Source organism: Neovison vison, chromosome 2 (genome assembly GCF_020171115.1).
Source record: "Neovison vison isolate M4711 chromosome 2, ASM_NN_V1, whole genome shotgun sequence".
In the NCBI taxonomy this organism is placed as follows: domain Eukaryota; kingdom Metazoa; phylum Chordata; class Mammalia; order Carnivora; family Mustelidae; genus Neogale; species Neogale vison.
The window spans coordinates 104,107,681-104,129,910 of NC_058092.1; the positions used below are offsets into that span (position 1 = coordinate 104,107,681).

The following is a 22,230-nucleotide window of genomic DNA, read 5'->3' on the forward strand; positions in this document are numbered from 1 at the left end:
AGTGAATTACAGAGAGAAAATTACCTAAAAATACAGGCGAGGCATCAGAAAGGCCAACAAAGGTAAGTGGAGGACAGAACATGTGAGGTGAAAGCCTTCAAGACCAGTGACAGTCACTTTTTCCAATCGTCCCTCAACCTTACTCCTGGAACCTAAGCCCAGGAATCCCTCTGGGATGTGGGGCAGCGTGGCCACAGAAGCCCCCAAGAATAATAATGGAGATGAGTTCAACTCATCCAGCTGAGCTTTCTTCAACCACAGGAACATTCTCTAGCCCGAAGCTCAGAGGAGAAACAATGTGAGAACCATGTTTTCTTAATTTGTCGTTGAGTGGGACATTCATTTCCTTTACAAAGAAAAAATACAAGATTCTGATCTCTACTGTTGTACAGGGAATGATTTTCCAAAATAAGCATAGTAAGATATGGATGTCCACAAGTGAATTAGCATCCTGGATTTCAGTGAGTTGCCAAAGCGTAGGGAGTCTGTTCATCCATCTCTCTGCAGCTACTATTGTGAATGAGATGGTTCTGGGGCTGGTTTGAAAGAGTAAGTATTGGAAATCCCTCTTGTACAATGTCTGCCAAGGAATCCCTAACAATCTGAGTAGTGGAGTTACCTCTTGTAGGTAGGACATTACTGAACAGGGCACAGAAACTTGGTCCAACGTTAATACAACATTCATGGAATGAGTCATAAAATTAGGTTGTTAGGGCAACATACTTACTACCTTCTAGTACTTTAATAAGATTGGCCTGGGTCATTGCAAATACTCTGGCATGAACTTGCAGATGACAAGAGAGGGAATGAAGGTGTGAGATGGTCCTGTTCACCTTATCTGCAGAGAGGATAATGGATGCTCATTATTTATCCATGGATGTCTGAGCTCAGGAGCAGGTTCTTTGGTCTTGGAGGAAGAAGCAAAGATAAAGAAATGATTTGTCACCAGAAGGAGCAGTGAGTTGCCTCTGTCTGAAAGTCCAGAGACCTGACTTCTTGGCACAGCTCTTGTCAGGACCATCTGTGTAACCGTGGACAAACCACCTAATCTCTTTCAGGCACAGGTTACTCGGTGGCCATAATCGTTTTAATTGGTTGGTTGCTGAGGCCAGAATCAGAATGCCATCTCAGGTTTCTCTAACTTAGGCAGTTTCTATAAGACCTGTTCTGTAGACATGGGGAGTGTCATGGTAGATTTTCTTTGGTGTTAAAATGAATTAACCATCATAAATTCCCCCAACTTCAGAAGAAATCAGTAATGGGGGCCACAGGTCTTAATCTAAAATTGGATGGACAGTCTTTTATTATAACAGCTATGGAGAGGAAGAAATGCCCCAGATTTGTTCTGTCCAATATGGTGGCCATGAGCTCTGTGTGCCTAGCTAAATTTAAATATGAATTAAATAAAAAAATCAGTTCCTCAATCACCTTAGCCCATTTTGAGTGCTCAGTAACCACATGTGTCTACTGTATTGGGCAGCACATGCATAGAATTACAAAAAGTTCTATTAGTCAACAGAGTCTCAGATCTTTGCCCAGACCACAAACTGCAGCTATTGTCCCTCCCTTAGTGCAAGACATGGATGTTTGTGTCCTCAGATGACTCTGTCTATCTTTAAGAAACAAAAGAATGTATTAAAACTCACTCGGAAGTATAAGAACTATAAGAAACCCGTCAGGCAAAAGATGCTGGAGGCATTGAACAAGAGTTTGAGAGAGAAGGGGGGGGGTAAAGGAAGGAATTAGGAAACACCAAAACTATTCTGTACCTTGAGTTTTGACTGGTCCTGAGCTTCTGTAGAGTACACAGCCCCTAGAGGGGTGTTCCTCAGAGGTATGGTCACTCCATGATCCCAGAGATGGAAAAGGATGAGAAAAACAGGTCTCCCTTAATCAGGGACCCTCTCAGTACTTGATGGTGGGGAAAAAGTTAGTCATGTTGGGCCCATGTTTCAAAAGACAAAGTTGTTACATAGCCAGGCTGACAGGACAGGAAATAGTTCAGGCTTTCTCGAAACAGGTGAGGGGGTAACCACTCTATCTAACAGCCCACTCTTTAGGTACAGGTCTGCGCAGTCAAAGTCAGTGAATGTTTTAAGGCTTAAGCTTAAATATTAGAAAATATCAGTGATGAAAGTCTTTTCTGCAGATTTGGTACAGTGGTTCTGCCTTCAGCCCTGCTGGCCAGGGGTCCGTGCATATGGGAAAAGGAAGAAATCAGAGGCAGATGGCAAATAGTGTAATTTTAGCTGCTGTCTGAAAGCCACTTGCGAAGGGAATCATCTTTCTCTTCTGGACTCACTTCCAGGTGCAGCCGCAGGGGATGATACTGAAGACGCTAGCACCGAGTTCACAGACAGCATCGAGGAGGAAGCTGCACACAGTAGCCAGCAAGTAAGTCCAAGTCAAGTTCTGGGTTCCCAGGGTGGCAGGTTCATAGCCCTTAGGGGTCTGGTAGTCTCCTGCAGCCCGTGTAAGCCTAGAGTAAGAAGATATCTTTTTATAAAAACCACTTCCCAGACTTCTTTCCGCCCTCCTTGAGCTTCCCAGCCACGTTGCCAGCCAACCCCTACCCTCACTCCACTTTTCTCTCCAATCCACCTTTTCTCCCCCTCTCCTTCTATCTCTGGCTCCTCCTTCCCACCTTTGCCCCTATGTACCACCTATAGCTCTAGCTTCAGAAGAATGTTTACTTACAACAAGACCATGGACAGTTCTGCTCTTGGGTTTTTGTATCTGAAACACACCACAGAAGACAGGAATTCATCGGAGGGCTGCTGGGGGAGGTGGCAGGCCCAAGATCCACTTCAGGAAAGTGCTGAGAACCTCCAAGGGGATCGGAAATGCTTCCAAAGCAGGGATCTGTCTTGGTGAAATCTCGTTACACAAAAGAGAAGTCTGTTGGATAACCTGACAGACCACCCAGGTTGGGACACATCAGTGACCAGCAGGTGACACTTCAAGAGCAAGCCCCTATCAAACTCAGAACTTGGTACCCAGGGCTGAAATACTGTTCATACCAGCCGTCACTGAAGGTACAACCAGCAGTTTGCCAGCTCAAGAGTTGAATGCCTTGGACCTGAGAGATTAAGTCACTGACAGTGATCCCAGTGCACTCACTGGCACTCCTGTGTGTCTCCACCTTGCCCAGTGACATTAGCAACCACACCTCCTACATAGACTGTGCCTGTGAGTCTCTGAGTTATTAAGGAGAAAGTAGATCATTTGTTATCTGTCCTTCTGCAGAAGTAGCTGGGCTTTTCCAGGGACAGCTTCCTTGGAGCTATTAGAGTAACTGCTGGGAAAATGAGGTCTGCCTCTATACCTCCTGTATAAGAAAAAGAGGAGACCAACAAAAAGAACCTATATGAGCGTTCCTCAGATCTCACTGGACGTGGCATAGTCTTTGGCTCTTGAGGACATGAGTAGTTGGCTGTCTGGGATACCTCATGCCCTCAACACCATTTCTTCCCCTTCTACCAAGATCTCCTTTTTGTTGCTCTAGCTGTACCTGACCCTTACTTCTCCCTTAAATTCTTGCATGAATTCCACTTCTCCTTTTGCTTGAGCATCTTCTTCTAACTTCTCCTAACCAATGCTTGTGACTTTAATTATGTACGGTATTGCCTCTCTGGACAGATCCCTGTGCTTCCCACTCCTTAAAGTCACTGAGGGGCTCTGAGGAGAAGAGAGGGATCTGCAAGATAAGCAAATGTCCATTCTAAGACTTAGATTGGGGTATCAACTGGTCATGTGGTTATTGTTGCTGTGGACAGGATTAGCTCCAGAAAAAGTGAACAAGAGACACAGATGTGAAGACAGCCAGATTCTGATTGACACAATCTTAACTATGAGTAGTCATGTGAGCCCTTCGCTCTAGTTCTCAGTTGTAGGCAAACTGGTTTGTAAAATTATTCCTTCCTCAACCTTCCTTCCTATAGCCTAGCATGGGGCAAATAACCAGATCACATTTAGTTCAGCCCTGGACTAAACATTTTGCATTGGGGCAAGTATATTTCCCTTGCAATGGCTACCCTATTATTTGGCAGAGATACTTAATAAATTGTTAGCCTTTGGATAGGGCTCATGATAGACAAATTTATATACCTGCTGGATGGAGAATATCTTGGGTAAGCATAATTTTCTTTCCATCACCTTTCCTTGAAAATCAATGTCTAGTTTTGGGTAGGAGGAACCTTGGTGTATGAAATCATTGTAAATTCACTTCAGCTTTTCTGGAGTTTGAGGGCGTGACTGTCTGGCTGCCAAATAAATAAAGCTTGTTTTGCCATAACTGTTGTGTCCAGATTCTCAAAACTGTGTTTGCTGGTTTCCGGTGAAATAGTCTCTTACAGTTAGGCTCTGAGTTCCTCTTTGCCACATCCTTGGAAGGTAAACTTTATTCAACACCAAGCTACCTTCCTACCTCCGTTATACACAGACTTCCCCTAACAAACACATCCCACATTGTGTTCCTTCCAAGGCAAGAGCTATCTTTTGGCCAAAACAAGTTGCTTCATCCTTATTTTTAGACTCATTCACATCTGAAAGTCTCAGGTCTGGCTATCTTGGTAATTTTCTCCAGGTATCTCCCACAAAATCCCATTCTCAAGCAAATGTAAGGTCTCTAATAAATAACTAGGAAATGCCTGTGAAATGAATCAAGCATTGACTTTCTTCATTTGAATGTGTGCAACAGAAAAAAGATATCAAGTATCAAATGCAATGAAGGAGAAAAAAATCAGTAGATGTCATGTGAAGAACTTGAAAAAAATCATTAATGCCTTTCACATGTGTGAGAACTGATTTACATTGTGAAACATATGTCATAGGGTAAAAACAAAACAACGTGATTCAAACAGGAGATCAGACTTGCATATGAATTTCTGTAGGGTAAAAGGAAACCCAGCACACACAAAAGAGGTTTAATTTTACCATGGAAGCAATAGAACAAATGAATTAGGAGCTGGCCAGTAGGGAGGATTCTGTATGAGATATGATAAACAATAGACCTAGAGGATTCATACTAACACCACACATACTGAAAGCCCTGGCATTTTATTTGGGAAAATTTATAGATATGTCAACTTTCCATAGATGAGCAAGAAAAACTGATTAAAAAGCTAGATTCTGAGTCATTTTTCATGCATTTACATTTCAATTTTAAAGATAAATTAGCCTAAAGTAAGCTTCCTCTGACACAGAACCCAAATTAGCTGGGAAACAAATCATAGCTCTATTTTCTAATTTTAAAGTGGGAAATTAGACCAGGTGTACCTTCATATCCTTTCTGGTATTGACATTCTGTGGTTCTTTTTTATTTTTAAAGAAACTAGGTGTATTTAAATCAGTGAAAGATAACATGCATTCAGAAGGCAGTTTAAAATAGATAGGTATAGATGGGGCACCTGGGTGGCTCAGTCAGTTACTTGGGCATCCAGTCTTGATCTCAGCTGAGGTCTTGATCTCCAGGTCATGAGTTCAGGCCCCATGTTGTGCTCCTCCCTGGGTATGGAGCCCACTTAGAAAAAAAGATATTATTAAAATGAGATTTTTTTAAAGATTTATTTATTTGAGAGAGAGAGAGCACAAGCAGGGGGTTGGGGGAGAGGGACAATCAGACTCCCTGCTGAGCAGGGAGCCCAACACGGAGCTCGATCCTAGGAACCTGGGATCATGACCTGAGCCGAAGGCAGACACTTGACTGACTGAACCATCTAGAAGCCCCAAAGTGAGTCGTTATTTTTAAAGAGAAAGAACACTTAGGTTTTAGCGAAGAATAAAGTGCCCATATTCAAAGCTGATGGTAGTGTTTATTTATTTATTTTTTAAAGGTTTTATTTATTTATTTGAGAGAGAGAGAGCACAAGCAGGGACGGGGCAGAGGGGGAAGCAGACTCCTCACTGAGCAGGAAGCCCAACGTGGGAGTCAGTCCCAGGACACTGAGATCAAGACCTGAGGCTGAAGGCAGATGCTTAACTGACTGCGCCCCCCAGGTGCCCTGCCTATGTTTATTTTAGTTAAGTTCGTTGAAAAGGGCTTATATAGAACCCCTCAGACTGTTTTTCAGAGTCCATAGGGAGGTTGGGGTACCAGGTGGTGGGTATTATAGAGGGCACAGCTTGCATGGAGCACTGGGTGTGGTGAAAAAATAATGAATACTGTTTTTCTGAAAATAAATAAATTGGGAAAAAAAAAAAAAAGAAAAAAGCCGTAAAATATAAATGTAATGTTAAGAAAAAAATACCAACTTAAATTCTAATAATTAAAAAGCTTTTAAAAAAAAAAAAAAAGGGCTTATATAGAAAGGTAACATCTCATAGTTTAAATGAGGGGTTGAGGTCCTAAATATTCAAAAGTCATTTTATCCAGTCCCCCTTTATTTTGTCCCAAGTGCTTGGTGGCACATATGGAGATAGGCCAATCAAACTGAGCCCAGTAGGAGAACAAGAGAAGCAAAAGTCAGGCTCAGAACCCAAGGAAGCCCTGGGAAAGGAGCAGCTGTGTCTATGCATCTTTTTTCATTCTTTTCTTTGCAACCTCAACGGCTGTGCTACTGGCAAATTCATGCTGTGAACTGACCCCACCCATGCAGCCTAGGTCTTACAGAGCTCCATTACGAGCAGAAGTCTGTGGCTTTGTGCCAGGCCAAGCAGCTCTGTCAGTCATTGTTCCATTTAAGCGGCTCGGACCCTGTTCTGTTCTATATATTTGTGACCTGAATTAAGGTATAAAGCATGTAATTAATTCTACAAATCATGCCCAATCAAGTGGCTACTACTTGATTTATGAAGATGCACATAAAATATTTTGAAGACTGATCATTGAGAAATGATTCTGGATAGCCAGAACGAATTTACCAGCGACAAGTACAAGCCACACTGTTAATACAGATAGAAGAAACAGCATGAGCCCCAAATAGCTGTGGCACAGAGGTGGGAAATTGGGAGGTCAACATAGACCTGAAGCTAAGTAGAACCCCAAAGTGCAGTCGCCGAGAGGAGAAAGAAGCAACATAGCATTGGGATGTATTAAGATTAATATTGGATGGATGGACAAAAAACCCTTGCACAAAAATACTTAGTCATACACGGAGTGGGTTGTCATACTCAGGTTTTGGTTTCTATACTTTTAAGAGTGTGGGGGAAACTAGAGAGGGACCCAAAATGAACAATAAGAAAGTCTTTAAACAATTCTTTGAGGAAAAGCTACACGATCTGCTTGAGTTGACGCACTGAAGAGTAACTTCAGGAGTATCCATGGAATATAGAAAGGTGTTGGGAAGTTGTTTCCACCTTGTTTTCTCCTCAGGTGCCTCGATTTGTAGACAGAGTTTGCCTGTCAGCATCAGCACAAGAGTGATAAGCAACAAGTGGGCAGGTGGCCTCACTTTAACTTCTCTGTAGTTATGGGGTGTGATTCTCCTGCTGCCAGTGAAATTAAGCTGCTGTTTTACCTGTGGCTGAGTGCCTCCTGTCTCAGTCTTCCTTTTTAGGGCAGGGGGTGCAGGCTTGGCCTTAGGCTCTGAGAGCTGGTGTCTCAAGCTGAGATCTTTATAGTCAAGGACTTGGATATTGTGGCATGAAGGAAGTTTCCTGTCTTGTAAGAAGCCTCTCAGGAGACTTGGTTCCCCAGGGAGAGAAGAAATCAGCATCTACACTCTGATCCTGTGTAAACCTCAATGAACAATAACATTGGGTTTTTATTTATGATGGACTTGTGTTTTTTTCTCACCCACATCTGGATGCGGCTCTTCCTGCCCATGGCAGCAGTTCCGAACACTGGCTGTCTCGTGTCCTCCCCATCCAGACCAGTCTCGAGGGTGCTTATGGCTGAGAAAGTCCTTAGGGAGAGCTCATTTTAGGGCCTTTTTGTTCCCATTAATGGCTGCCTTTGCAATCTGATGTTCCTCTTGGATCATCTCTCATGACCTAACTTCTTTAAATTATGATTTTCTTTCAGCTCATCAAGGTGGCCTTGGAGAAAAGCCTGGCAGCTGTGGAGACCCAAAATGTATGTCTTCCTCCTCCTTCCTCAGCAGGAGGAGACAATAACAGAGGTCTTCAGGAGGAAATGCTCCACCTGAGGGCCGAGATCCACCAACACTTAGAGGAGAAGAGGAGAGCTGAGGGGGAACTGAAAGAGCTAAAGGCTCAAATTGAGGAAGCAGGATTCTCCTCTGTGGCCCACATCAGGTAGGACACCACCCAGAGGAGGAGAGCCTGCCCATCGGGAGGTCACCATAGGCAAAGGAGTTCACCTCGCTGCAACGAAGGCATTTGTGCTGCTTTAGGGCTTCCTGATCCACATCCCAAGCTCCGTGCATTAATGGTTCAAATTCTTAGGAGAAAACTCAGTATTGGTTAATGGTGATCCTTCAGATTATTTAAATCTGGTCTTAATTCCGTGTAATAATGCCCATTATTAGCCATTGAGTCACAAGTGAAAATCTCCTGGTATATGACAGGTATTGCTCTTTTCCATTGACTGGAACATTTTGAAGAACGTCCTACTACCCATGATGCTTCACTGCTGCGTGTGGAACCAGAAGAGTCCCTGAGGGAAGATGATGTATACTGGGGCCCCTTTGCTTCCACTCAGCTCTCTCTTAGCGGCATGAATCCCTAAATCATGGAATAGCACTTTTAACAATCTCCGCTGTTTTGTTAACTTTACAGAAGTGGTATATAGCTGATTCATTGGTTAGACTGACCACTGTGGTTTTTATTTTTTTTTAATATATTATTTATTTATTTAAGAGAGAGACAGAGATAGAGAGAGCGCACAGATGGGGAGGAGAGGGAGAAGCAGACTCTCCGCTGAGCAGGGAGCCTGACACAGGGTTTGATCCCAGCATACTGGGATCATGACCTTAGCCTACGGCAGACGCTTAGCTGACTGAGCCACCCAGGTGCTCCTGGCCTCTCTGTTTTTCATGGCATTTTTCAGAAGATGCTTGGGGAACAGACTGATAAGGTAGGACTAATCCATTCATTCGTTCATCCCTGAGGGTCATAATAATCGTGGGGCCTGTTGTTTAGAGCACAGCAGTACGGTTGTACAATTTCTAATTCATGCCCTATAGATTCCCTGCCTATTATGTGCCACTTAAACGTCCCCAAGTCATAGAATAATATTAGTGCTGAAGAGGACCTTGGCATCTAGCCTAATCCTTACTTCATAGTCAAGGAAACTCCATTCTACAATGATCTAGCAGTTTGCTCAAAGTTGCATTTTAGTCCATGGCTAGACCCCTGCCTCTGAATTTTTAATATCTAAGCCTTTTCTTTTATGCTATATACTTTTTAGAACAGTCTTGGAAATATTCTTGTGATCATCCTTCATGCTGGTTCTTTTACTCTGAATTATGATATTCCTTCCTTTTTTTTAAGATTTTTATTTATTTATTTGATAGAGATATACAGAGAAAGTGCAAGTAGATAGAGCAGTAGGCAGAGGGGGAGGGACAACAGTCTCTCTGTTGAGCAGGGAGCCCAATGCGGGGCTTGATCTGAGGACCCTGGGATCATGACCTGAGCTGAAGGCAGACACTTAAGGGACTGAGCCACCCAGACACCTCTTTTCCTTCCTTTCTTTCTTTCCTTTTCTTTCTTTCTTTCTTTCTTTTTTTTTTTAGAGAGAGTAAGTGTGAGAGTGTATGCACAAGGAGGTGGAGGATTGGAAGGAGAGGAGAGAGAGAATCTTGAACAGCCTCTATGCCTGGTGCAGAGCCTGATGTGAGGCTCAGTCTCGCAGCCCTGAGATCATGACCTGAGCTGAAATCAAGAGTCAGATGCTTAACTGACTGAGTTACCCAAGTGCCCTCATGATATTTCTTTCTACTGAAGTGAAATTCTACTTAAGTGAGAGCATAAGTTGTTAAGTAATCTCTCTGCTCACCGTGGGGCTTGAACTCACAACCTCGAGATCAAGAGTCACATGCTCTCCTGACTGAGCCAGCCAGTTCAGGAGTCTAAGAAACTCAATCTAGGGGGAGAGCCAACTGCTAATTCTTCAGGTGTGAATTACTAGTTTCCCATGCCTCTTCTAGTCAGCAGTTCTCAATATAGTGTGCTTACGGATCACCTGCAGGACTTAAGTAAAATGTAGATCCATAGACCTTAGCTCTAAAGTTGTGGGTTTTTGTTGTTGTTTTGTCGTGTTTTTTTTTACAAGTACCTCATAGAATTCTGATGTTAGTACTTTTCAGGTCTGCAGCTGGTATAGCAGAATAAAATGACTCCTCTGTTCTAGACCCTGAACTGACTAGACCATATATGCAATTCCATTTAAGCATCCAGTAGCTTTACTAGGTATGAGTTATCCTTATTTTATGTAAAAGGAGACTGTAGCTCAAAGAGGTTAAGCAAACTGCCTATTTAAATGAATTGCTTTGTTAAAGCAATGTTATTGTTGTTTTTTTTAACAGTTCCATCCAACCCTGGCGAAGGGTTCGGTGTGAAGAAAGGATGGAGTCTAGAATGTCTTGGTGAAAATTAATTGTTTATCCATTTTATGTCTTCTACATATGCATGTTTTATGTGGCATGCACTGTGGAGGCCCTGAGAATACAGGGTGAATAGGACAGGACGAGTCCCTGACCTCATGAAGATGATCTATTGAAAGAGCCAGACATAAAGCAAATAATTACAGAAGTACATTTGATTGTAGTTCTGACTGGTATTATTTATTTCTTGTTTTCCTAGGTCCCAATTTCTCATCGAGTGGTTGAAAACTGACCAATGATAATTAATAGAATTGTAGAACCCATAATAAATTTGTCCCAGGAAAGGTCTTTCTTATTCTTTTTTTTCTTAACACTGTAAGTACCGTTGTTTATTCTGGAGACCAGTGAAAAGTAGAACATGAGGCTGAGCCAGCACCTGGGTAGCTCAGTCGGCTCAGCATCTGCTTTTGACTTGCGCCATGATCCCAGGTTCTGGGATCAAGTCCAGCATCCAGCTCCCTGCTCAGTGGGGAGCCTGCTTTTCCCTCTTCCTCTCCTTCTGCCTCTGCCACTACTTACTACTTATGCTCTCATTCTCTCTCTATCTCAAATAAATAAAATCTTAAAAAAAAAAAAAGAACATGAGGCTAGATGACCAGGGTAAAGACAACTAGACCATGTGTGTTGAGTGCAAGATTTTTAGGGACTGTGTTGCCACCAAGTAGCTGTGGTAATGCGGGAGTCTCTCCTCCTGAGTCTATCCAATAAGGGAGCCCTTGTCCATCTCTGAGGTGGCTTCCTACTTTTGGGTGTCTCTGAGTCTCTGCTGGGCTGAGATGGGGGCTACGGGAACTGAGGCTGAGAGAGGAGCCACCCCCTCATGGTGTGTGTGTGTGTGTGTGTGTGTGTGTGTGTGTTTCCTGCAGGAACACCATGCTGAGCCTTTGCCTTGAGAATGCAGAGCTGAAAGAGCAGATGGGAGAAGCAATGTCTGATGGATGGGAGATCGAGGAAGACAAGGAGAAGGGCGAGGTGGCAGTGGAAACTGTGGTAGCCAGAGGGGGTCTGAATGAGAATAGCCTTCAGGCTGAATTCAGAAAGCTCCAGGGAAAACTGAAGAATGCCCGCAACATCATCAGTCTCCTCAAAGAACAGCTTGTGCTGAGCAGCAAGGACGGGAATAGTAAGCTTAGCCCAGAGCTCCTTGCACGCCTGGTCCGGGAGATCGACAGAATGAACACAGAGCTGGTCTGTTCTCCTGAGAAGACCCAATGCCAGGAGGAGGAGCACATGACCATAAGGCCCTGCCCCAGGCCCCAGAGTCTTGATCTTGGGGCTGCTCTCGCCGTGGATGGCCACCAAGTAAGTGTGGGTTTAGATGGAAATAGAGACCTGTGGAGAAGGCCTGGAGGTAACAGTTTTTACCCAAAACAGTTCTGCTCCATGGGTCAGAAGGACTGAGGGAAGGGCTTCTTTGCCCCCCAAGCAGTGGTAATAATATTCCTCACACATTCAGCCTTTGGAAAAGCTTTTACAACATTGTCTCACAAACATTACTTGGGTAATTAATTTTTCATAAATAATGTTTCATTTTCCAGATGGCACACTAGGCATTGGGCAGCAGGCAGAAAGACCCGGTCTCTGCCCTTAAGTCTGCTCTTGGTGGGGAAAGATGGCATAAAACGGGTCATTTCAATAGGATGTCATATAGGGATGCTTGGGACTTAAGGCAGCCCCAACAAGTGGTGTGTAATGATATCCTTCCTTATCACTGCCATTTTCTTCACAGCCCATCCTAGGTGCCTGTTCATGGGCCACAGGATTGGGCTGTTGGGATCCTCCTAAGGGGAGGGACTTTGCTGACTATTGAGTAAATGGAGACTAGAGAGGATTCGGGGTGGGGGGAGTGGAGGACAAGGCTGGGACAGGAGCATGAAGATAGATGAGGAGAGGTTTCTACTCCTCCTCTCTTTAACTGCTGAACCAAACTTTACTGAGAGCCCCTCAGTAGACTCTAGTGGCACTGTACTTTGTGCTGAAAATACAGAGATGAATAAAACATTATCCTAGCTCTGTAGGAGCTTGGAACTGGAAAGCAAGCTACTACCAAAGGGCTTGAGGAATGCTGAAACAAACCTATGAATATAGTCCACCGGGGGTCAGAAAGGGAAGGGGCCAGGACTGCCCAGGGCTGTTACTGCCTGGTCCCTATGCTGGCTCTTTTCACAGCTGGATAACCGGCCCCAGGCCCGAGACCCCGGGACTCCATCGGAATTTAGCCTTCCTGGATCCACCAAGCACCTGCGCTCCCAGCTGGCCCAGTGCAGACAACGCTACCAGGACCTCCAGGAGAAGCTGCTGATATCAGAAGCCACGGTCTTTGCCCAGGCCAACCAGCTGGAGAAATACAGAGTCATGCTTAGTAAGTCTTAGGTTCACCATCACTAAGACAGCTGCCTACGTGCTTTGTAGACTTCCCTTTTCTTCCCCAGCCTCAAAACAAATTTAATCCCGACCAGGGTCCTAGAATTGTGGAAATGGTTATTTAACTTCAGTTTTCGCACCTGGCAGAGAAGAATAAAAAACAAAGCAAGTTTGCAGTGAGCATATAGGGAAGAAATGGGCTAACACCTATGTTTGCTGATTTCTGCTATAGTCAGCAAAGTGCTTTACATCTCTCAACATATACTAATAATTTCTCTCCTCCTCTTGGCCCCAAATCACATTCTTCAAAAATATACCATCATCGTTGGTTTAGAATCCATGCTTTCTCCTAGAACTTCCTATGGTGATTGAAATGCTTATGGAGCACATGAGATGTGTCTAGTACAGCTTCAGAATTTTGTTTACTTAATTAATTTAATATGAGGTAGTCATGTGTGGCTAGTAGCTATCTCTTTTTAATTTTAATTTTGATTTTTTTTTAATTTTTCATTTTTTAAATTTCTTTTCAGTGTACCAGAATTCGTTGTTTATGTACCACAACCAGTGTTCCATGCAACATATGCCCTCCATAATACCTACCACCAGGCTCACCCAACTTCCCTCCGCCCACCCCTTCAAAACCCTCAGATTGTTTTTCAGAGTCCATAGTCTCTCATGGTTTGTCTCCCCCTCCAATTTCCCCCAACTCCCTTCTCCTCTACATCTCCCCATGTCATCCATGTTTTTCTTATGCTCCACAAATAAATGAAACCATATGATAATTGACTCCCTCTGCTTAAACTTATTTCATGCAGCATAATCTCTTCCAGTCCCATCCATGTTGATACAAAAGTTAGGCATTCTTCCTTTCTGATGGAGGCATAATACTCCATAGTGGATATGGACCACATCTTCCTTATCCATTCGTCCATTGAAGGGCATCTTGGTTCTTTCCACAGTTTGGCAACCATGGCCATTGCTGCTATAAACATTGGGGTACAGATGGCCCTTCTTTTCACTACATCTGTATCTTTGGGGTAAATACCCAGTAGTGCAATGGCAGGGTCATAGGGAAGCTCTATTTTTAATTTCTTAAGGAATCTCCACACTGTTTTCCAAAAGCAACTGCACTGACTTGTATTCCCACCAACAGTATAAGAGGGTTCCCCTTTCTCCACATCTTCTCCAACACACACTATTTACTGTCGTGTTAGTTTTGGCCATTCTAACTGGTGTAAGGTGGTATCACAATGTAGTTTTTAAAAATTAATTAATTAATTAATTAATTTTCAGCATAACAGTATTCATTGTTTTTGCACCACACCCAGTGCTCCATGCAATCCATACCCTCTCTAATAACCACCACCTGGTTCTCCCAACCTCCCACCCCTCGCTGCTTCAAACCCCTCAGATTGTTTTTCAGAGTCCATAGTCTCTCATGGTTCACCTCCCCTTCCAATTTCCCCCAAATCCCCTCTCCTCTCTAACTCCCCTTGTCCTCCATGCTATTTGTTATGCTCCACAAATAAATGAAACCATATGATAATTGACTCTCTCTGCTTGACTTATTTCACTCAGCATCATCTCTTCCAGCCCTGTCCATGTTGCTACAAAAGTTGGGTATTCATCCTTTCTGATAGAGGCATAATATTCCATAGTGGATATGGACCACATCTTCCTTATCCATTCGTCCACTGAAGGGCATCTTGGTTCTTTCCACAGTTTGGAAACTGTGGCCGTTGCTGCTATAAACATTGGGGTACAGATGGCCCTTCCTTTCACTACATCTGTATCTTTGGGGAAAATACCCAGTAGTGCAATGGCAGGGTCATAGGGAAGCTCTATTTTTAATTTCTTAAGGAATCTCCACACTGTTCTCCAAAGTGGCTGCACCAACTTGCATTCCCACCAACAGTGGAAGAGGGTTCCCCTTTCTCCACATCCCCTCCAACACATGTTGTTTCCTGTCTTGCTAATTTTGGCCATTCTAATTGGTGTAAGGTGATATCTCAATGTGGTTTTTATTTCAATCTCCCTGATGGCTAGTGATGATGAACATTTTTTCATGTGTCTCTTAGCCATTTATATGTCTTCATTGGAGAAGTGTCTGTTCATGTCTTCTGCCCATTTTTTGACATGATTATCTGTTTTGTGTGTATTGAGCTTGAGAAGTTCTTTATAGATCCTGGTTATCAGCCTTTTGTCTGTACTGTTATTTGTGAATATATTCTCCCATTCCGTGGGTCGCCTTTTTGTTTTGTTTACTGTTTCCTTTGCTGTGCAGAAGATTTTGATCTTGATGAAGTCCCAAAAATTCATTTTCACTTTTATTTCCTTTGCCTTTGGAGACATATCTTGAAAGAAATTGCTGTGGCCGATATCGAAGAGGTTACTGCCTAGGTTCTCCTCTATGATTCTGATGGATTCCTGCCTCGTGTGGAGGTCTTTCATCCATTTTGAGTTTATCTTTGTGTATGGTGTAAGAGAATGGTTGAGTTTCATTCTTCTACATATAGCTGCCCAATTTTCCCAGCACCATTTATTGAAGAGACTGTCTTTTTTCTACTGCATATTTTTTCCTGCTTTGTTGAAGATTATCTGACCATAGAGTTGAGGGTCCATATCTGGGCTCTCTCCTCTGTTCCACTGGTCTATGTGTCTGTTTTTATGCCAGTACCATGCTGTCTTGGTGATCACAGCTTTGTAGGAAAGCTTGAAATCAGGCAACATGATGCCCTCAGTTTTGTTTTTCTTTTTCAACATTTCCTTAGCAATTTGACGTCTCTTCTGGTTCCATACAAATTTTAGGATTGTTTGCTCCAGCTCTTTGAAAAATGCCGGTGAAATTTTAATTGGAATGGCATTAAAAGTATAGATTGCTCTAGGAAGTATAGACATTTTTGCAATGTTTATTTTTCTGATCTATGAGCATGGAATTGTCTTCCATCTTTTTGTGTCTTCTTTGATTCCTTTCGTGAGTGTTCTGTAGTTCCTCGAGTACAGATCCTTTACCTCTTTGGTTAGATTTATTCCCAGGTATCTTATGGTTCTTGGTGCTATAGTAAATGGAATTGATTCTTTAATTTCCCTTTCTGTATTTTCATTGTTAGTGTATAAGAAAGCAACTGATTTCTGTACATTGACATTGTATCCTGTCATATGACTGAATTGCTGTATGAGTTCTAGTAGTTTGGGGGTGGAGTCTTTTGGGTTTTCCATATAAAGTATCATGTCATCTGCAAGGAGAGAAAGTTTGACTTCTTCCTTGCCAACTGAATACCTTTTATTTCTCTTTGTTGTCTGATTGCTGTTGCTAGGACTTCTAATACTATGTTGAACAAGAGAGGTGAGAGTGGGCATCCTTGTCATGTTCCTGATCTCAGCGGGAAGGCTCTGAGCCCCACTGAGGATGGTATTTGCTGTGGGCTAGTAGCTATTTTATAGAACTGTATGGAATTTGATGTTTTAGGACTCTAAATTAGTTCAGCCCCATTTACATATTTACTGAGCCTCTGTGGATAAAGCACTTGCTAGTTTCATGGGGGCTTCTAGGGTTGTTAATATATATAATACCCAACATAAAGATATCTGGTCCCCACAAAGCCTCAGTTGTTGTAGGTGAGATCAGCAGTGGCACACAGAAGCTCATTCTGGTGGAAGGAAGTCCTGCTTGGAGTGAGTGGTCTCTTCTCCCACTTGGGTCCAAAGAAGCATCCATTCCACTTTGGCTGTAAACTCCCTGCCCCTTGAGGGCTAGGGCATGTGCCCCTGAGGTTGAGTGGGTACGTGGGACATTCTGAGAGCCTCTGTGACACCGTCTGTCTCTTCCTGAACAGGTGAATCCTTGGTGAAGCAGGACAGCAAGCAGGTGCAGGTGGACCTCCAGGATCTGGGCTATGAGACCTGCGGGCGAAGTGAAAATGAAGCTGAGCGTGAGGAGAGCACTAGTCCTGGTAGGAACACAAGGGCAGGGCTCACCTGACCTCCCTGGCTTCAGCCTTCCCATTCAGTAGCTGCTGGCCAGTCCCATACCTAATGAGGAGTAGGGCCAAGGGGTATGGTAGACAGAAGGGGACCCAGGACCAGTGAGTCATAGGAAGTTTGGCAGAGAACTCTGGTCCAACACGAGGCTGAGTGTGAGTGGGAATGTCTCTAATTAGTTTATACCATACTGCTGTTGATTAAAAGAAGGAAAGTTCTGTCCAACTGGTGATCATCTAAGGCTTACTTTTTAATGAAGAGACCAGATGAGTTTGTGGAGACATGTAAACCCTAAGCTAAAAAATCTGTTTTTCCATCCTAGAAGGACTTTGTAGGTACACCCACCAAACTGAAATTGAGAATAGAAAAAACACTCAGGGAAGTGGGAGGTGACTGTACCTGGTTTCTGACCTGCAGGGCTGTTGAGTGGGTGGAAATGCCATGTCTGAATGCTGGTTAAAGCATGGGGCTGAATAAAGTACCGCCTCAACTTTCACTTTAGTGATTCCTATCCCCAGCACCAGACCTGTCTCCAAGCCTCAGCAGCACGTGTAGTTTTATTCAGGAAGATGTCTTTGTCTTTTCTCAGAGTGTGAGGAACACAACAGCCTCAGGGAACGAGCCCTGGAGGGGCGCCTGGGCTCCTCAGCGGCTAGCCCCCCAGGGAAGAAGCCCTTGGAGAGCTCTCGAGGGAAGCAGGAGGAGTTCCGTGCATATGGAAAGTCAGAAGACATCTCTCTCCTGCAGAAGGACATCAGAGACCTGAAGGCCCAGCTGCAGAATGCCAACAAGATCATCCAGAACCTCAAGAGCCGGGTCCGGTCTCTCTCGGTTACAAGTGATTATTCATCTAGTCTGGAGAGACCTCGAAAGCTGAAGGCCGTTGACACCCTCGAGGGATCTTCACCTCACAGTGTCACTGATGAGGATGAGGGGTGGCTGTCTGATGGCACTGGGGCTTTCTACCCCCCGGGGCTTCAGGCTAAAAAGGATCTGGAGAGTCTGATCCAGAGAGTGTCCCAGCTAGAGGCCCAGCTCCCGAAAACTGGAGTAGAAGGGAAGCTGGCAGAGGAACTGAGATCAGCCTCCTGGCCTGGGTAAGGGGGACAATCTTTGGACCCTGATAGGATTGAAAATGTCTAAGTTTGTGTTGGAGGTGGGCTAGCCCAGGCAGGTAGAAGAGAGAACCCAATAAGGCTATCAGAAGAGTGCCTATTTCAATGCTAGGCCTAGATCCAAAAAAAGGTCAGTAGGCCTTGCTTGGGAGACACGAGGTCTCTGGTATTTCCTCTCAGGAATCTATTAGTAAAGTGACTGGTATGTGGTGTAGTAGGAAGACTGGAGTCAGATTGCCTGGATCTGAATCCTAGCTCTGGCACTTTCTAGCTGTTAAACTTACTTAGACTTTCTGGTCTCTTTCCTCACCTATTAAATGAGGAGACTAAGAGAACCTATCTCAACAGGTGGTTACTGGGTTTAAATGAATTAGTACAAGTGATCAAAATTGCCTAACATATATTAAGCTCTCAGTATGACTTTGTGTTGGAATATAATACTTTGTGTTGGAAGACACTGGGTATCTGTCCTTGTTATGTGCACTGAGTATCAAACCATGCAAAAGCTTAGTGGCCTCAAACAATAATTTATGTGGATTTACAGGCCTCAGCAGGGTGGCTGTTGCTTGGGGGTCTCTTCTGGGGCAGCCATCCGATGGCTTCACGTGTCTGGTGATATGATGCTCCTTGCCTTTTCTCTTTCCCCCCTTGGCTTCTTGTCTTCCAGGGTTTTTCTTCTTGGGGTGGGCCTCTCAAGTGGTCTTAGGTTGTTCCACTTCTGCATGGCAGCTGGCTTCCAACAGAGCGGAAGTAGAAGTTGCCAGGACAGTTCAGAGCAACTCCTGGACTTAGCACAGTGTTGCTTCCCTTATTACCTCGGTCACAGTGCTCACAGAGCTTGCCCAGATTTAAGGAGGTGGAGAACAGCCTCTACCTGCCAGTGAGAGAAGGAGCAAAGGCACATTGGCAAAACAACGTGGAAAAGGAATGTAATGGCCTTCTTGGCAAAACAGTCTGCCATAATAGAGATGATCTTCCAAATAGAATAGAATAGAAATGAAAGGTCTTATCTAGACTTAGGATTGATTCCTTCCCCCCCCCAAGTTTATGTATTTATTTATTTTATATAATGTCTCAACCCAACGTGGGGCTTGAACTCCCAACCCCGTCATCAAGAGTCGTGAACTCTTCTTACTGAGCCAGACAGCCAGGTGTCCCAGGATTAAGTAATTCTAGTCACTGAACTTATTTTTATTTATTGTGTCTATTAATATCTACTCAATAAATACATTTAGTGCTTCTTGAGTATCAGCTGTGAATCTACACTCTACTAGTCCCATGAAGAATGTAAAATTGGGCACCATATTTACCTCCACAGGACCTACGATTCTCCTGGACATAAGGCTAACATGCACAAAACACTGTAAGAACCACTAAATTGCTAAACTGACATCATGTATCAGAGGGGGATTTACTCTTATATACTTTAGTTTCTGTGCCAGAATCGAGCCTGGGGAGCTCCTTTGAAATGCTCTCACGGAAATCTCTACTGAAGGCCCGTAATTTCACTTTCAGTCCTTTTCATTCTTACTTTTTCCTCTTCTCTCGTGTATTAGGAAATATGATTCCCTGATTCAGGATCAGGCCCGAGAGCTGTCGTACCTACGCCAGAAGATACGAGAAGGGAGAGGCATCTGTTACCTTCTCACCCAGCATGTGAAAGATACAGTAAAATCTTTTGAGGACCTTCTTAGGAGCAATGACATTGACTACTACCTGGGGCAGAGCTTCCGAGAGCAACTTGCCCAGGGAAGCCAGTTGACAGAGAGGCTTACCAGCAAACTCAACACCAGTAAGTTGGCCACAGGGCTTTGGCACACACTCAGTCACTCCCATAGCCCCAGGCCCAGGTGGCCACCACACCTCCACCACAGTCTTTTAACCCAGGTCCTGTTCCATTTCATTTCCTGGGGCCATTACAGGATCAGGACTGGTTGGTGGGGAACACTGAGGAGAAACACAGGATTTGGAGGTCATGATTGCAATGGCAGAAACTGGAGCACTCATGGCAAGTGACCTTTAGGGAAGCAGGCTGTGTCCATCCAGTGCTAAGGGGGAGAAAGGGAGAAGAGATCGGAGGATGTCATCATAGTGAAAAGAACCTGACCTGAGAATTGCAAGACCCCAGTGGTAGCCTGGATGCTGTCATTAATTTGCTTTGGCCATAGTTTAGCCTTTCACTGTCTCTTTGTTTATCACATGGTGTCATACCTAAATATAATTCCAGTATAGTTAAAGCATCCTGCCCTTTGGACGTAGTTTGGGCACTGAATGTCATAATACAAGGGCTAAGAATATGGTTATTATTGAGTTCTTTACTTAGAAGACATTTCCTGAGAGTACCAAGAGATAGTGGCATCAGTCTTGGGGGCCAACCATCTCACACACTGGTGGCAGGTGCAGAGGTGAGACAGGATGGTTTGTCATCTCTTAGAGCAAGAGTGGGCTCTCCATGAATGCTGTGATGGGACACAGAGCATGCATCTGGGAGTGAGTCTGTGACAGGCTTGGAAGGTGGAATATTCCAGAGAGAAGCTGAGCAAGTTTGATTCAAACTTCTTTGCATTTATTTAGGGTAGAGGAAGTCCTGAGGCTGATCACAAGGTCAGGGGAGGTCTGCCTGGTGAGTTCAAGAGAGCCCACAGGTCTACCCTCTGAGGATACAATCTGCAACCTCCCCAAGTAATTCTCCTACATGTCTTGGACATACACAGAGGAATCACCATTCTGTACCCACAGATGCTTGCATTCATAATGTAGGAAGTGGAATCTATTTAATTTCTTACCATGTTTTTCTAAATTTGGCTTACAGAGGATCATAAAAGTGAGAAAGATCAAGCTGGACTTGAACCGCTGGCCCTCAGGTAACTTGAAATAGGATCTGATAAAGGAATCAGGAACAAGGCCCAAGGAGTCCAGGGTGACTGTAACTTTACAAATTGGGGCAGGGAAATGCTGATTATAACATGTTCATTTATTCATGAGACACTTTAGCCTCTCTTTTGCTATAATTCTGTTGATTTCTATTGTGTAATTATGCTCCAGGCTTGGTAACCTAGACTCAGTCTGATCTGACAGTAAACTAACCGGATTCCAGGGGTCCTTGGCACCCCCAAGGCTCTCCTCTGCTTTCTTCCTGGGTGTTTAAAGATGAGGCTGTGCTGCTGAGTTGGCTTACCCTAAGCTACGTTGGCAGCTCATTTGGTAGTTGTCCAGTTCCCCCGGCGGGGAAAAAGAATTGAAGAACCATAATGTAGTTCCTCGGGGGTGGGGAGGTGGGGGAAAGGCCTGGGTGTTGCAGACTCCTGGGAGGCTATGGTCTTTCAGGAACCAGTTTTCAATGAGTCACTGCAGAGAATCTTACCATGTACAGTAAAATATGGGCTCAAAATCCGTAGCTGTAACCTCTAGTCTAAGCCCCTCTCTGTCAGAAGCCTGCTTTAGACCACGTGGTGCTGCTCCAAGTCCCTGCGGTGAAGAGCAAAGCATTTTGGTTTTGTTTTCATTGCTAATCCATCCCAGACACATACCTGGGCTGTACCTCAATCATCCACATGATTCCACGCATCCTGCTCTTGGTTGTCAAGGGCAATGCCAGACTGCTGTGTGTGTGTCACCACTTACCTTCAGTTACTGTACTTACTTTCTTGGAGACTGGTAACCAGCAGTTCTTGGGGCTGCACTTGGAGCAGCTGTGCCTTACAGGGATGGCTGAGTCTCTGCTAGTTCCCAGCGTCTCCCGTGGCCAGTGCCCTGGATGGTGATTGCCCTCTTTCTCCCACTGCACCCCACTTACTCTCCGCCCCTAATCAGTGATAGGTTATTTTGATGGTTCTTCACAGGAATGGTTCCCTTGACTTTGGTGGCTTTTCCCGTGTGCCTTGGTCAGGACAAGTTGGGCCAGTGCCCTTGGCTTCACCTATTGTCTCCTTCCACCCCACTAGGCTCAGCAGAGAACTGCAGGAGAAGGAGAAAGTGATCGAGGTCCTGCAAGCCAAGCTGGACGCCCGGTCCCTCACGCCCTCCAGCAGCCACGACTTGTCGGATTCCCAGCGTTCTCCCAGCAGATCCTCCTTCCTGTCCGATGAGCTGGAAGCCAGCTCTGACATGGATGTAGCCAGCGAGTACACACACTTCGAAGAGAAGAAGGCTCTGCGTGGTCACTCAGGTAACCTCCTGTTTCTCTTGCCAGGCCTTGCAGATCCTCCCTGGTGTGTGTCAGGCTGAACGTGGCCCTGGGACCAAGCACCAAGTACAGGCCC

The 22,230-nt window shown here is 44.4% G+C and overlaps 1 protein-coding gene across 20 annotated transcripts in view; it reads left to right on the top strand.

The window, feature by feature from the left end:
- LOC122900399 (myomegalin-like) overlaps positions 1 to 22,230 on the top strand; it is a 179,894-nt gene that overhangs the window by 133,525 nt on the left and 24,139 nt on the right. For 19 of the 20 annotated variants that reach the window (XM_044239034.1, XM_044239033.1, XM_044239045.1 and 16 more), the window contains 9 exons: positions 2,309 to 2,394; positions 7,964 to 8,196; positions 11,375 to 11,810; positions 12,678 to 12,870; positions 16,709 to 16,825; positions 17,443 to 17,950; positions 19,525 to 19,760; positions 20,781 to 20,832; positions 21,913 to 22,136. In XM_044239034.1, coding sequence (XP_044094969.1) covers positions 2,309 to 2,394; positions 7,964 to 8,196; positions 11,375 to 11,810; positions 12,678 to 12,870; positions 16,709 to 16,825; positions 17,443 to 17,950; positions 19,525 to 19,760; positions 20,781 to 20,832; positions 21,913 to 22,136 — 2,085 coding nt within the window. Of the gene's footprint in view, positions 1 to 2,308; positions 2,395 to 2,669; positions 4,289 to 7,963; positions 8,197 to 11,374; positions 11,811 to 12,677; positions 12,871 to 16,708; positions 16,826 to 17,442; positions 17,951 to 19,524; positions 19,761 to 20,780; positions 20,833 to 21,912; positions 22,137 to 22,230 lie in introns of those variants that run through there. The other variant, XM_044239043.1, reaches the window with a different exon arrangement.